General features: G+C 36.3%; 1 protein-coding gene across 8 annotated transcripts in view; it reads right to left on the reverse strand.

Moving 5' to 3' along the window:
• HCFC2 (host cell factor C2) overlaps positions 1 to 14,257 on the reverse strand; it is a 44,351-nt gene that overhangs the window by 26,074 nt on the left and 4,020 nt on the right. For all 8 annotated transcript variants that reach the window (XM_036455130.2, XM_036455128.2, XM_045587577.1 and 5 more), the window contains 4 exons: positions 7,842 to 8,050; positions 6,465 to 6,549; positions 5,088 to 5,194; positions 4,795 to 4,983 (listed from right to left, as the gene is read on the reverse strand). In XM_036455130.2, coding sequence (XP_036311023.1) covers positions 4,795 to 4,983; positions 5,088 to 5,194; positions 6,465 to 6,549; positions 7,842 to 8,050 — 590 coding nt within the window. The remainder of the gene's footprint in view (positions 1 to 4,794; positions 4,984 to 5,087; positions 5,195 to 6,464; positions 6,550 to 7,841; positions 8,051 to 14,257) is intronic.

The following is a 14,257-nucleotide window of genomic DNA, read 5'->3' on the forward strand; positions in this document are numbered from 1 at the left end:
TGCTTTCATGGTATAACAACAGAGTTGAGTAGTTATAACAGAGACCATATGGCTTGCAAAGCCTAAAATATTTACTACCTGAGCCATTATAGAAAAAAAAAATTGATGGGCCTAATTTAGAGAATAATTAAGTCTAGATCCTTTTAACTATTCCCATGTATATTCCTCCATGATACTATTAACAATCCAATTTATTTATGTTACTCAAAGTACAGCAACCCACACCTGAACAAAAGCATGGCTACAGGAGGTAAACCCTGCACATAACAGAAGTTACATGAAGAGAAGAGAGAAAACAATAGGGTGCAAACCATTGAAATAAATCAATAAAATTCCCAGAACTGAAGACCATGAAATTCCAGAAAGAGTCCACTGTGTACTCAACACAATAAATTAAAAACATGCACACAATAGGCACATCATCATGAAAATTAAGAACAAGTTGGGGGTGAAGAAAAAAATCCTAAAAGTTATCGAGAGAGGGAAAAGGACACATTTAAAAGGACCAAAAATCAGAAGTGGTTCAGCTTTCTCAACAAAAACACTAGAAGCTTGAGTACAATATAACAATGTTTTCAAAATTCCTAAGGGTAAGGATTTCTAATGTAGAATTACATTTCCATGAAAAGTGTCTATTAACTCAGAAGGAAGACTAAACCTATTTTCAAATAATGCAAGTTCACAAAATAAAATTGTCACCTAAGCACCATTTTCCTGGAATGCGTTCCACAAAAAATGAGGCCATAAACTAAGATAGGGAAAAATACAGGATCCATAAACTAAGATAGGGAAAAATACAGGATCCAGGACACAGGGAATCTGGCACAAGTGAGAGGCAAATCATATCCCCAGGAAGATGCTGAAGGGAGACTCCAAGAAGATAGCTGTGCTCAATCTGTGGAGGGCAATCACCCAGATTGAAGCAGAAGTAATCTCTTCAAGATGATGAAATTTGATAGAACATCTGATGCATCTCACCATAATGAGCCGAGAGAAAATTTAAGCAATTAACAGAGTACGGATTGACTTAGTGGTGAAAAACAAATCTAAAACAAACAAAAGTGAGTTAATCCATGGCAAGTTAAAAATAGGACAAGGAAGGTATTCAGCATATTCTATACGGCCCACCTGCGAACAATGTTTACATAGTCATGATATAAACATTGAATATTCCTCTAACAAAATTTTAGTGTATTTATACTGAGAGAATAGAAAGTAGGGAATGGTGGGGAAAGATAAGTCCTTAACTTCCACAGCAGAAGGGAGCATATTGTGCCTAAACTGAAAAAAATCCAACAGTATACTCATGTTACATGTAGATATGGAAGTAAATATCAAAGAAGAGTTAACAGAGTTAAAAATAGATGCTTGTGAAGCAAGGATAATGGGAGGAGAGTGGGAGCAAAAGACCACTATTCATAAAAAGCCTTATGGAATATTACTCTTTTAATTATTAGCAAGTGCACAAAGTTTAAAAGTGAAAAAAAGCAAGACAAAGGGCCCTCATACACCACCCACAAAACTGATGCTAATTTACAAAAGGAAAAGCAAAATGGCCCTTATGATTAGTGGCCATAATTACTTTTAGATAAATATTCATGTCTAACGTCTTTTATGGAAAGATTTATGAAAAAAAAATGGCTATTTAAAGCCAATAACTTTTAGCTTTTTAAAAGTCTCAGATCCAGCCAAGACTGGTTTGGCTCAATGGATAGAGAGTCATCTTGGGGACTGAAGGGTCCAGGGTTCGATTCCAGTCAAGGGCATGTACCTTGTTTGCGGGCATATCCCCAGTAGGGGGTGTGCAAGAGGCAGCTGATCGATGACTCTCTCATTGATGTTTCTAATTCTCTATCTCTTTCCCTTCCTCTTTGTACAAAATCAATAAAATATATTTAAAAAAATAAAAATAAAAATAAAAGTCTCAGATCCAGGTCCAGGTCCTGCCTGGGTAGTTGTTGATTATAGTGTCATCCTGATGCACTGAGGTTATAACTTTGACACTCTGTCAAGGCGCATACAAGAATCAACAGGTGGTCTTAGCTGCTTTGGCTCAGTGGATAGTGTCAGTGTGAACTGAAGGGTCCCGGGTTCAATTCCAGTCAAGGGCACATGCCTGGGTTGCGGGCTCGATCCCCATTTGAAAGCGTGCAGGAGGCAGCCAATCAATGATTCTCTGTCATCTTTGCTGCTTCTTTCTCTCTCTCCCTTTCCCTTCCTTTCAGAAATCAATAAAAAAAAATATTTTTTAAAAAAAGAATCAACCAATAAATGCATAAATAAGTGGAACATGTCGATGTCTATCTGTCTCTCTCTCGCCCTTCCTCTCTCTTCCTCCCATCAATAAGTAAATAAAAATAAGTAAAAGTCATAGATTCCTTAGAGACTCTGCTTAAAGTGACATATCTGCTATTGAGAAAAATTTACATGCACACATTTTTCTTCCAATCTCAGAGACTGAAGCTTATCTTTGAACTTCACTTAATAATTCCCAATTTCAAATATGAATTAGTATGTTTTTCTCTTACTTGTTAGTATGTGCTTCTTTCACATTTTTTCCCATTTATTATTTTTTCATTATCTTAATTTTAAAATTAAACTGTTTTTACATTACCGAAGTAATATATGTTATTATATTAATAGATAATACAGAGAGGAGAGAAAACCTTTTAAGAAATGTCTGATATAGCCCCGTAGATAATATTGTGGTGCACAGTGAATCCTTCAAGATTTTTCCGTTTAAAAGATATGCTTTATCATCTGCTTTTCTTATATAACAACACATATTACATCTCCAGATCTGATTTTCCTACTGGATCGACTCCTTTATTCACTAACCTGCCTACTTGATCTTGTTATTTCATGGTCTTAGCACAGTCTAAATCGAACTCTATTTTCCCTAAAGCTTGTTTCACATCAGTCTTCCCCATCTCAGTAAATGGAAATGCCACCACATTTTTCATGTAAAAAACTTCATCCTCCACTTCTTTCTGTCATCTACCACAGCCAAAGAATTGCAAAGAATTCCCATATATCCCTTTCTGTTTTCCCTTAATGCTAATACATTTGTTAAAACTAAGGAATGAAAAATCAATAAAATATATTTAAAAAAAAAAAAGTATTTACAGAACAGAAATGAGAGATGACCTTCACCATTAGACAGAATTTCATTAGTGAGAGTCTGAACATGGTCTCTTAGGAAAAACAGCATTTAAGTCAGATGTTTTAACAGATATGATTTGTTTTATTGAAGATAATAAAACTGTACTTTAGGCTTTGTCCATAAAAAAAAAAAACTAACCAAACAAACAAAAAAACAACAACTAAGGAATGAACATTGGAGGAGGCCCTGGACGGGTAGTTCAGTTTGTTGGAGCATCTTCCTGATATGCCAAGGATGTGGGTTTGATCCCTGGTCATAGCACATGTAAGAATCAACCAACTGATGCATAACTAACTGGAACAAATCAATGTTTCTATCTCCCCTTTCCTCTCTCTTTAAAAAATCAATTAAAAGAAATTAACATTGGCCCTAGCTGGTTTGGCTCAGCAGATAGAGCATCGGCCTGCAGACTCAAGGGTCCCAGGTTCAATTCCTGTCAAGGGCATGTACCCTGGTTGCAGGCATATACCCAGTAGGGAGTGTGCAGGAGGCAGCTAATGGATATTTCTAACTCTCTATCCCTCTCCCTTCTTCTCTGTAAAAAAATCAATAAAATATATTTAAAAAAAAAATTAACATTGGAGTAATACGGAGTAATACTATTAACTAGACTACAGACTATTCATATTTCACCAGTTTTTCAATTAATGTCTTTTTTGTTTCAGGATCCAATGAAGGGCATCACCTTGCATTTAGTTTTCATGTCTCTTTAGTCTCCTCCAATTTGTGACTATTTCTCAGTCTTTCTTTTGAAAATTTGAACAGTACTGTTCACACAGTCTGTAGAATATCTAGAATGTCCCTCACTTTGGGTTTGTCTGATATATTCTCATAGTTAGAATAGAGTAATGGATTTTTGGGAATTGTACAAATAAGGTGAAGTTTCTTATCACATGATATGGGAGGCAGGGGCAAATGATATCAACATGACTTATCACTAGTGATATGAACCTTGATTACTCAAGTAAGGTGCTATTTGCCAGGTTTATCCACTGTAAAGCTTCTATTTTTGCCTTTCATACTCTATTCTTTGGAAAGAAGTCACTAAATGCAGTCTACCCTCAAGGAGAGGGAAATTAAGAAACTCTCCTGGAGTGGGAAGTAACTACATATATTATTTCTTCCATGAATTTTTTAAATCCCCCTCCAAGGATATGCTTATTGATTTTAGAGAGGAAAGGAGGAGAGGGGGTCGAGGAAGAGACAGACAGAGAAACATTGATGTGAAAGAGAATATCAATTGGTCCCAACCAGAAATCAAACCTGCAACTTAAGTATGTGCGCTGATCTGGAATCAAACCCACAACCTTTAAGAATATGCGATGGTGCTCCAACCAACTGAGCCACTCTGGCCAGGGCTCTTCCGTGTGTGTGTAGTGTGTGTGTGTGTGTGTGTGTGTGTGTGTGTGTGTGTGTGTGTGTGTGTGTGTATTTTTTTTTTTGTATTTTTTAATTGCTGACAGTACTGCAGATGTCTCCCATTTCTCCCTTTTTTGCCCCCTCCACCTATCTCCTATGTATTTTTAATTATGGGAAAGACAAGCAGTGGAATAATGTCTCAAAAGAGGGACACTATTCCAATACTTATTTATCTAAAAGAAAATTTTTATCTGTTGAATAATCTTACCTACCAGTATCAAGATACCAAAGATCCTTGCAGCAAACTTGACTATTCAGTGCTTTTTTGTAGCCATCTCTCCCACTCCAAAAATACAATCGAGTGCCAATTGCAACAGCACAGTGTCCAGCTCTTGGTCTTGGTCTTGAATTTTTTTTATCTTCCTGAGAATCTGATACTAGGGTGGTCCACTCTGCTGTATCTAAAAAGATAGAAATATCCATGACTAATCTGTTATTCTTAAACAAAACAAAACTTCTTCTGTTAATAAATTTGATTTCTATTAGCAACTCTTAAAAGACTCACCCAGATTTAGGTAAGAAAATGAACTTGTACATTTCCATTCACAATCATGAGGTGAAGCCTCAATATTTTCTCCTTTTTGTGGAACCCATCCTCCAAAAATGTACATCCTAAAAACAAACAAAAAGAACATAAAGTAATTAAATTTTTTCCTAAAGCATCAATTTTATTTTTTAAATTTAAAATCCTAATAATAGACTTAAATATCTTATTTGTTGACACCAAGCTACAGAATTAGTCACTCACTGTCAATGCCAAGGTAATGGAAAGAAGATAATAGTCTTCTTTCAAGAGATTACAATTTTATGAATCAATAAAAAAATCAAAATTATTTCTCTCTGGCAAGTTATTCAAAGTGGGAAATATTACCGAAACCGGTTTGGCTCAGTGGATAGAGCATCGGCCTGTGGACTGAAAGGTCTCAGGTTCGATTCCGGTCAAGGGCATGTTGCGGTCTTGGTTGCGGGCACATCTCCAGTAGGGGGTGTGCAAGAGGCAGCTGATTGATGATTCTCATCGATGTTTCTAACTCTCTATCCCTCTCTCTTCCTCTCTGTAAAAAATCAATAAAATATATATATTTTTTAAAAAGCGGGGAATATTTCAATTGTTATACATTTGAAAGTCAATATTGATGTACTATAAGGGTATCTCAGTCAGAAAGATACTCAAATGATCCATGACATTCAAAGTCAAATTTAAAATTGTATGCATATAATAACCAAAGAGGATTAAGTTTCCTTTTAGTCTGGCCACTGATATCACTCAAATAAAAAACTTTAAACTATGTTCTTAGGGCCCTTCCAGTTCTTGAGACACGCCTAATGGCTAATGAAGGAGAAAGGCTCATCCAGTAGAGCTTGGGTCCCAGGTGACCTCAAGCTAACCAGAGAGCTATATTTTTAATCTCTTATATATTAGAGTTCCAATGAAAAGCTGCATTTTATAAAAGGATTCTGTTTTTTAAAAATGGCTATTTTTTGAAAAGAACTAATGAGTCCTAGCTGGGTAGCTCAGTTGGTTAGAGCGTTGTCTGGATGCACCAGGATTACAAGTTTGATCCCTGGTCAGGGCACATACAAGAGTCAAACAATCTTACCTAATAATAGACAAACATGTAAGTTCACTGTTCCACTGCTACGCCACCAGCCAATCAGGAGTGATATATTATTAAATTCAGTAATATATTTCTAAGAAACTAGTAGCATCACTCCTTTGTATCTTTCTCTTTTTTAAAAATAAGTCTTTATTGTTGAAAGTATTACATATGCTCCCCTTTGTCCCCCATTGCCCTCCCTGCCTTCCCTCTGAGGTTTGATAGTCTGCTCCATGTTTCTGTTAAGTCAGTTTAAAAACAGTGAAAACAAAAAAGCACCATACTTGTTTCCTATAACATTGGCTGTGTGAAGGCTTCGCGGAAGGGGCACTGTCCCTTTAGTTTCTGGTTTTGACCATGACATAGTCTCTAAAAGTAAAAATAATTATATTAGCAACTTGATCTAATAACAGCAAACTATCTCAACTTGCAGAATTTTAAAAATTAAAACCAAAAAGGTCTTATTAAAATAAAGCAAAAATGTTTCAAACCTGTTACTTGAATTTCATCTTAAACATTTCCAACTGACATAAATTGCTAGTCAAAGAAATCTACTTACACTTTAATGTTAGTACTTGTAACAGAGAGATGTATTTAGAATGCCATCAATTCTAAGTTGGGACCACATTAGGGATTTTAACATTTTTAAGTAAGAGTACACTGTGCAGAGACAGTCAAAAGTAAGAGGCATACCTACTCCCCATTTATTTATTCCTAGGATCTCTTAAAAAAGGACTACTCAAGCCATGGCTGATGTGGCTCAGTTGGTTGGAGCATCATCCCGAGCACTGAAAGGTTTTGGTTTGAATTCCTATTGGGGAGCATGCAAGAAGACAACCAATTGATGTTTCTCTCCTCTCCTCTCTCTCTCTCTCTCTCTCTCTCTCTCTCTCTCTCTCTCTCTCTCACACACACACACACACACACACACACACACACACACACACACACATCAGTAAAGAGCAAAGCCTTGGATGAGAATTTTTTTAAAAAGAGCTACCCAAGGGTTTTTCGCTGACCAGCAGTAACATCACTAATGCTACATTTCCTATAGGTAAGAGTAATGAAATAAATTTGATCATCCACAACTAGGACACTTCACAGAGTGCAAGTGGATACTATGGATAATTACATGGGACAATAAGCATGAACTAGGACCATTAAAGCAAACCAAGACTTATGGTGGAGATCCTACTGACAGGAAATACAGGAGAGCTGCTATCATAAATCAAACACTCATTTGTTTGGTCTAATTCAGTGGTGGGCAAACTCATTAGTCAACAGAGCCAAATATCAACAGTACAACGATTGAAATTTCTTTGGAGAGCCACATTTTTTTTTTTAAACTTAAACTTCTTCTAACGCCACTTCTTCAAAATAGACTAACCCAGGCCGTGGTATTTTGTGAAAGAGCCACACTCAAGGGGCCGAAAAGCCGTATGTGGCTCACAAGCCGCAGTTTGCTGGCCCCGGGTCTAATTGATCAGCAGCAACCATTGACATCACACCCTGCTGCCCCTGGTGATGTTTACCGTGCTAGTTATAAATAAATCTAAGTCCAACTCAATCAATACTATAATAAAAAATATTTTCAAAGCAATTTTTATATTTGCTTTTATCAATCATAACCAGTTCTTGAGCCTGAATCAAGTTAAGCTTACCTAAGTCAAGTTGCCATAGGTCATCCAGGCGAGCACCACACATTCCACCAAAAACATACATTTTAGGACTCCCAGAATCCTTTTTGCAATATATAACAGCTGTGTGAGATTCTCTTGGAGAAGGCACAGTCCCTTTAGTCACTGGAATGCTCCAACCCACAACACCAGAACCATGCTGTAGCTCCAATTCATAGAAATCATTTAAATATCTAGGATATCATTAAATAAATGAAAATATTAGCATAATGTACACCTTTTATTTTTTCTACCTACAAAGATAATATATGCTTACTATGAAAGTTCATATAGTACAGAAAGGCATTATGAGAGCAGAAACCCCATCCCTAATCATTCAACACATATTTACCAAACACTACTGTGTACCAGGCACCTTTCTGGGGATGAGTATAACAGAAGAGATCTAAAAAATTCTGCCATCATTTAGGCAACACTCTTGTCCATGACAATAACCATTATGGTTTCAAAACATAGCCATAAACTATGTGACACTCTTCCCACCAGGAGGTAGGGTCTATGTCCTCTCCCTTGATTCTGGGCAGGCTTGTGACTGCTTTACCTAGTAGCGTATGATGAAATGACATTATGTGACTTCTGAGGCTGAGTCACAAAAGGCCAAGGCAGCTTCACTATGAAATCCTGAACCACAATCCAACTGTCACACAACCACCATCTAAAGGAGCCATATGTAGGCACAAAGGAGGACAGTCCCAGCTGAGTCCACCCTTCAGCCATCTCAGCTGAGGCTCATACATGCAAGTGACCATTCATACATTCCCATCTAAAGGCCTAATCATTATTGCTATGTTCTGTCTGAATTCCTAATGCACAGAATTCATAAGCGTAATAAAATGGTTGTTATTTTGCATCACTTACTTTTGGAGCAATTTATTACATGGTATGAGATTTTTTTAAAAATTACTACTCGTAATAATTGGTAAGACTTTTCTCTGTCTGAATATCCACTTACGTATAAATGAGGCATTTTCAAATGTTTTGCAGGTTCTCCTTCTTTTAAAATTTTCACTCTTTAATGTCATATACAACTACTTCCTATACAACTTCTTTACTTTTGGAACTGGCATAAACTTCTTATCTGTGACATGAATGCTTTCAACAAAATAATGTTTATAGAAAACTATTTCCTGTTAAATTACTACTCAAATATGAAGGCAAAATTAAAACATTTGAGGGTTTATAAAATTTCAAAGTTTAGCCATATAATTGTTTTAGGAAAAAATGATTCTAGATATCAATCAGGAAAAATAAAAAGGAATCCAAGAAAAAATACACTGAATAAGAAAAATTGAAGTGCAAAGAAAATAGCAATTTATAATTACATTTAAATTGATGTTGATAACTGTGGTTGTGAGGTCTAAATAATCACTAAGAAAATTTGACCAAAAAATTAATTTATTAACATTATTTTAACCTAAAATAAGATTTAAGAATATATGGAACATATGGGAAAAGGAGGTAAGCATTAAAGAAAAAAAATAAAATAAAAAGGTTTACAGGTATAACTAGTAACCTATACCCAAACAATTTTTAAAAAATATATATTTTATTGATTTTGTACAGAGAGGAAGGGAGAGAGATAGTTAGAAACATCGATGAGAGAGAGACTCATCGATCAGCTGCCTCTTGCACACCCCCTACTGGGGATATGCCCGCAACCAAGGTACATGCCCTTGACCGGAATCGAACCCGGGACCCTTTAGTCTCCAAGCCGACGCTCTATCCATTGAGCCAATCCAGTCTTGGCCTACCCAAACAATTTTTAAGAAAACTATCTTATTAAAGATAAATATTCTAAACCTACAGCAAACATCAAAATTAATGATAAAAAGGTAAATATATTAATGAAACAGAATAGAATCTAGTACAAGAGTTGACAAACTTTTTCAGTGAAGGACCAAAAATTAAACATTTTAGGCTCTGAGGGTCATAAAGTCTGTCACAACTACTCAGCTCTGCTTCCCCAATGGGCACCCAGCAGCGCCAGCATCCAAAGCCACACCGTCTTGATTACTGTAGTTTTGTAGTAAGTTTTGAAATTAGAAGATGTAAATTCTTCAATCTTAGTCTTTCTCAAGAGTGTTTTGGCTATTTTGGGTGCTTTACATTTCTATGTAAATTTTAGGATCAGTGTCTTTATTTTATAGCCAATGCCACGAGGCAAAATAAGGACGTAGTCAAGATGTTTACAATATTCTTGTGAGTTTCGATCCTCTTTAATCACATGCACCTGATCAAGCTTTGTTTACTTGCAGCCTATATCACTTAGGCATGTGGGGCCACATGTCCAGACCATAGGTTCAAGCTTATAACTACAGCTGTTGGCTGTAATTGTGCTGGGAGGGCTTTGCCTCCAGGCTGGGACTTGCACGTGGCCACAAGAGGACTGTGCCCTCTCATCAGTCCAAGGCTTGAACCTGTCCAAACACTGTAGCCGCGCCCCACAAAATTTAACAAAAGAGCAAGACTTGTACATTGAAAGCCTCAAAATACTGCTGAGATAGAAGAAAGAAGGTCTAAATAAATGGAGAGACATTCCATGTTCATGGATTGCAAAACTCAATATTAATAACATAGCAATTCTCCACAATTCAATCTATATATACAACACAAACACTATCAAAATCCCAACAGAACTTTGTGCAGAAATTGGCAAACTGATCCTAAAATTTACATAGAAATGTAAAGCATCCAAAACAGCCAAAACACTCTTGAGAAAGAATAAGATTTAAGAATTTACATCTTCTAATTTTAAAACTTATTACAAAACTACAGTAATCAAGACAATGTGGTACAAGCATAAGGCTAGACATATAGATCAACGGAACAGAATTGAGAGTCCAAAAATAAACACGCTTTGTGTCAATTGACTTTCAACCAAGATGCCAAGGCAATACAATGGGAAAAGGATAGTCTTTTCAACAAGTGATGTTGGGACAACTGGATATCCACATGTAAAAAGATGAATTTAGACATTTACTTTCCCCCAGGAAAAAAATTAACCCAAAATGAATCATACATATACATGTAACAGCTAATACTATAAAACTTCTAGAAGAAAATAGAGGAATAAATCTTGAAAAGCATGAGACAGGCAGAGTTCTTAAATATGACATCAAAAGCCTGATCCATAAAATAAAAAATTAATATGCTTGGCTTATCAAATTTTAAAACTTTGTGCTTCAAACGATACCATTAAGAAAATTAAAGGTAAGATAGACTGGAAGAGCATATTTGTAAATCACATTTCTGATTAAAAACAAACTTGTATCCAGGAATATAAATAATTCTTACAATCTATAATAATAAAAGCATAATATGCTAATTAGACTGGATGTCCTTCCAGACAACCTTCCGGACGAGGGAAGCCCAGGTCCTGGGTGTCTGCCGGCTGCTGGAGGGAAGCCTGGGTCCCGGGTGCCAGCAGCCAGGGGGAGGACTACCCTTGCACAGATTTTGTGCTTTGGCCTCTAGTTCAATAATAACACAAACAACTTCATTTAAAAATCAATGAAGATTTGAATAGAAATTTTACCAAATGGCTGCAAAGCTCATAAAAAGATGCTCAATATCATTGGTCATTAGGAAAGTGAACTACAGTGAGATACCATTACATTGGTGACAATAAAAAAGACAGAAAAATAAGTGTTAGCAAGGAAATGGAGAAATGAGAACCTTCATAAATTTTTGGTGGAATGTAAAATGGAATAGTCACTTTGGAAACTGTTTGGAAGTTCTTAAGAACTTAAATGTAAATTTACCATATAATCCAGTAATTTTGCTAGGTTTCTAATCTAGAAAAATAAATACATGTCAAGACAAAGCTTTGTATGTAAATGTCGATAGCAGCACTATTCATAAAAGCCAAAAAACTGGAAATAATCCAAATGTCCATAACTGATAAATGAATAAACAAATGTGGTATATCCATGAAATCCATACAAAATAGGAATTGCAAATGTCCAAAATACAATTAATGAAACTCATTTCCAATTTTACTGTCGAAGGAACCGCTGAGCTAAAGCCAGCCCTCATTTCCAATTTAAAAAATATCAAAATAAAACCACCTATCTTACCTAAAAGAAAAACATGCAAATTAACCATCATTCCACTACACCCATAGCCAATCAGAGTGAAGCCTGCTATAAGGAGAAGGGGGGTGGCGGAGGGAGCTACTGGAGTGGTGCTCCAGACAGAAGTGAGGACTTGCCGGCTCCGGGTGGCCAGGGAACGGGGACTTGCCGACTCCCAGGCGACTGGGAGTGAAGTCAGGGGAAGGAAGGCCTATTCTTACACGAATATCATATAATGGGCCTCTAGTATATATATATAAAAGCCTAAGGGACCAATGGACCAGCTGACTGTACCACAGGCTGGTACCTATGATACATAGTGACCACCAGGGGCCAGATGCTCAATGCAGGAGTGGAAACCATCGGCATAGAAACATGGAACAGACTGATGAATCTCAGAGGGAAGGGAGGAGGAAGGAGGGTGGGAAGAGATTAACCAAAGATCTTAAATGCATTCTAGAGGCCCAGTGCACGGATCTGTATACTAGTGGGGTCCCTTCTCCTGTCCTGCGGGGATCGGGCTGAAACCGGCTCTCCAATATCCCCCATGGGGTCCAGGATTGTGAGAGGGCACAGGCCAGGCCAAGAGACCCCACAAATCGGTGCACCAGGCCACTAGTGTAATATATTCACCTATTAGCTAGACAACAATTAAGAAGAGTGACACAATTCAGTATTGCCAAGGGTGTAGGCATTCTCGTACACTGTTATTAGTAATATAAGTTGTTTTTCTCTTTGGAGACTGATTCAGGAGTATCAGGAGTACCTAAAAAATTTAATGTAAATATCCCTTGATATCCCCTCAAATCTCACTTGTATCAATCTTATAAAAATAATAGCAAAAATGTCCACCAGGGGAATGGTATTTTGCATAATTCACACTACTTTCAGCCTTTATAAAACAAGGTCAATATATACCTGCTGCCATGAAAAGAGCTCCAAGCTATCTCCTTAAAAGAATTAAACAACAAAAACAAACAAGTACACACCCAAAGTCACAGAGCAAAAAGATCCCACTTCTATAAAAGAAAATACATGTCTTTGTAGGATCAAATTAATGTACCCAACTCTCCTCTCCCAATAAGCAGAACATATATCCTTGGAATCATTACTGAAGGCTTGGCCTTTCACTTGCTTAGACCAATAGAATGTACTAGCTTCGATCAGAGGCTTTAGAAAGCATTGCATGTATCTATTTGCACCCTCAAGTAGCATAAACTTGAGAAGCTTGCCAGCTATATACAATAACTTAAGAAAAGCTGACAATATAAGGTATTACATGAAAAAGGTCCCAAAAGGTACATATCAAATTGAATTATGTGTTTGCCTACGTGGGGGACATTGATGCTGTGAGAAAGAATTTTCTAACTTTTATGAGTGTCTATCTAAAAAAAATGTTTAATAGAAAAAATGAAAAAAAGACATGCTAAAAGTATCTGCATTAGTGTGGTAGAATAAATTATTTTTCCTTTTCTCCAGTTTCCAAATTTTCCATGTTTTAGTAAATGTTATTTTTTAAAGCTTGAAAATAAAAACTAAGACTCTAACATTAATTTAATGTAGTAAAAAGACCCTTTATCATGGTCATAATAACTACTGTACTATGTGCTGGTGGCAACTTCAAAGTGCTTTGAAAATTATGCCAATGATCTTATTTAACCATCACAATGACACTAAAAGGTAGGTATTTAATCACTCCGATTTGAATGAAGGAAAGCAGGCTTAGATTACTTCTACTAAAGGACACACATAGTGAGCAGTGAAACAGAAACAGCCTTTTAGACTCTAAATCTCCAAATCCTGACGGCTATAATGACAGTGTGATCAAAACACTATGTGAAAACAAAAGAGGCAGTGATTCTGTTTTGGAAAAGAAAGGATTGATTCCAAAAGTATTTGCTTGTGTGAACCACTCTAATAGCTTTCTGTGTGAAAAATGGAAATGATGGCCTTCATTTTGTAGTCAAATATTTGTCACCGAATTCCTAGAGAAAGCAATGTGAAAATAAGCATTTGTTACCTTTCATGATCATTTATGTCAACCAAAACACATCAGCAGGTTTAAAAGGTACAAATATATTGCTATAAGCAGCTATATTAATATCAACTAAGTAAGTATTTCTGATGAGAAAAGGCATAGTTTTGAAAACATTTACTCCAGGGACTAAGGAAAATATAAATGCACACAGATTTGTTCTGTTAAGTTATGCAAAAAAGGCTAAGCTTCCTCCACTCTAATAATGAAAGAGGGAAGAAATAAATGTTTTAATCTAAATCATAAGCTAAGCATTTGGCCTGAGACAGGGT

This window comes from Pipistrellus kuhlii, unplaced genomic scaffold (assembly GCF_014108245.1).
Source record: "Pipistrellus kuhlii isolate mPipKuh1 unplaced genomic scaffold, mPipKuh1.p scaffold_m20_p_3, whole genome shotgun sequence".
Lineage (NCBI taxonomy): Eukaryota > Metazoa > Chordata > Mammalia > Chiroptera > Vespertilionidae > Pipistrellus > Pipistrellus kuhlii.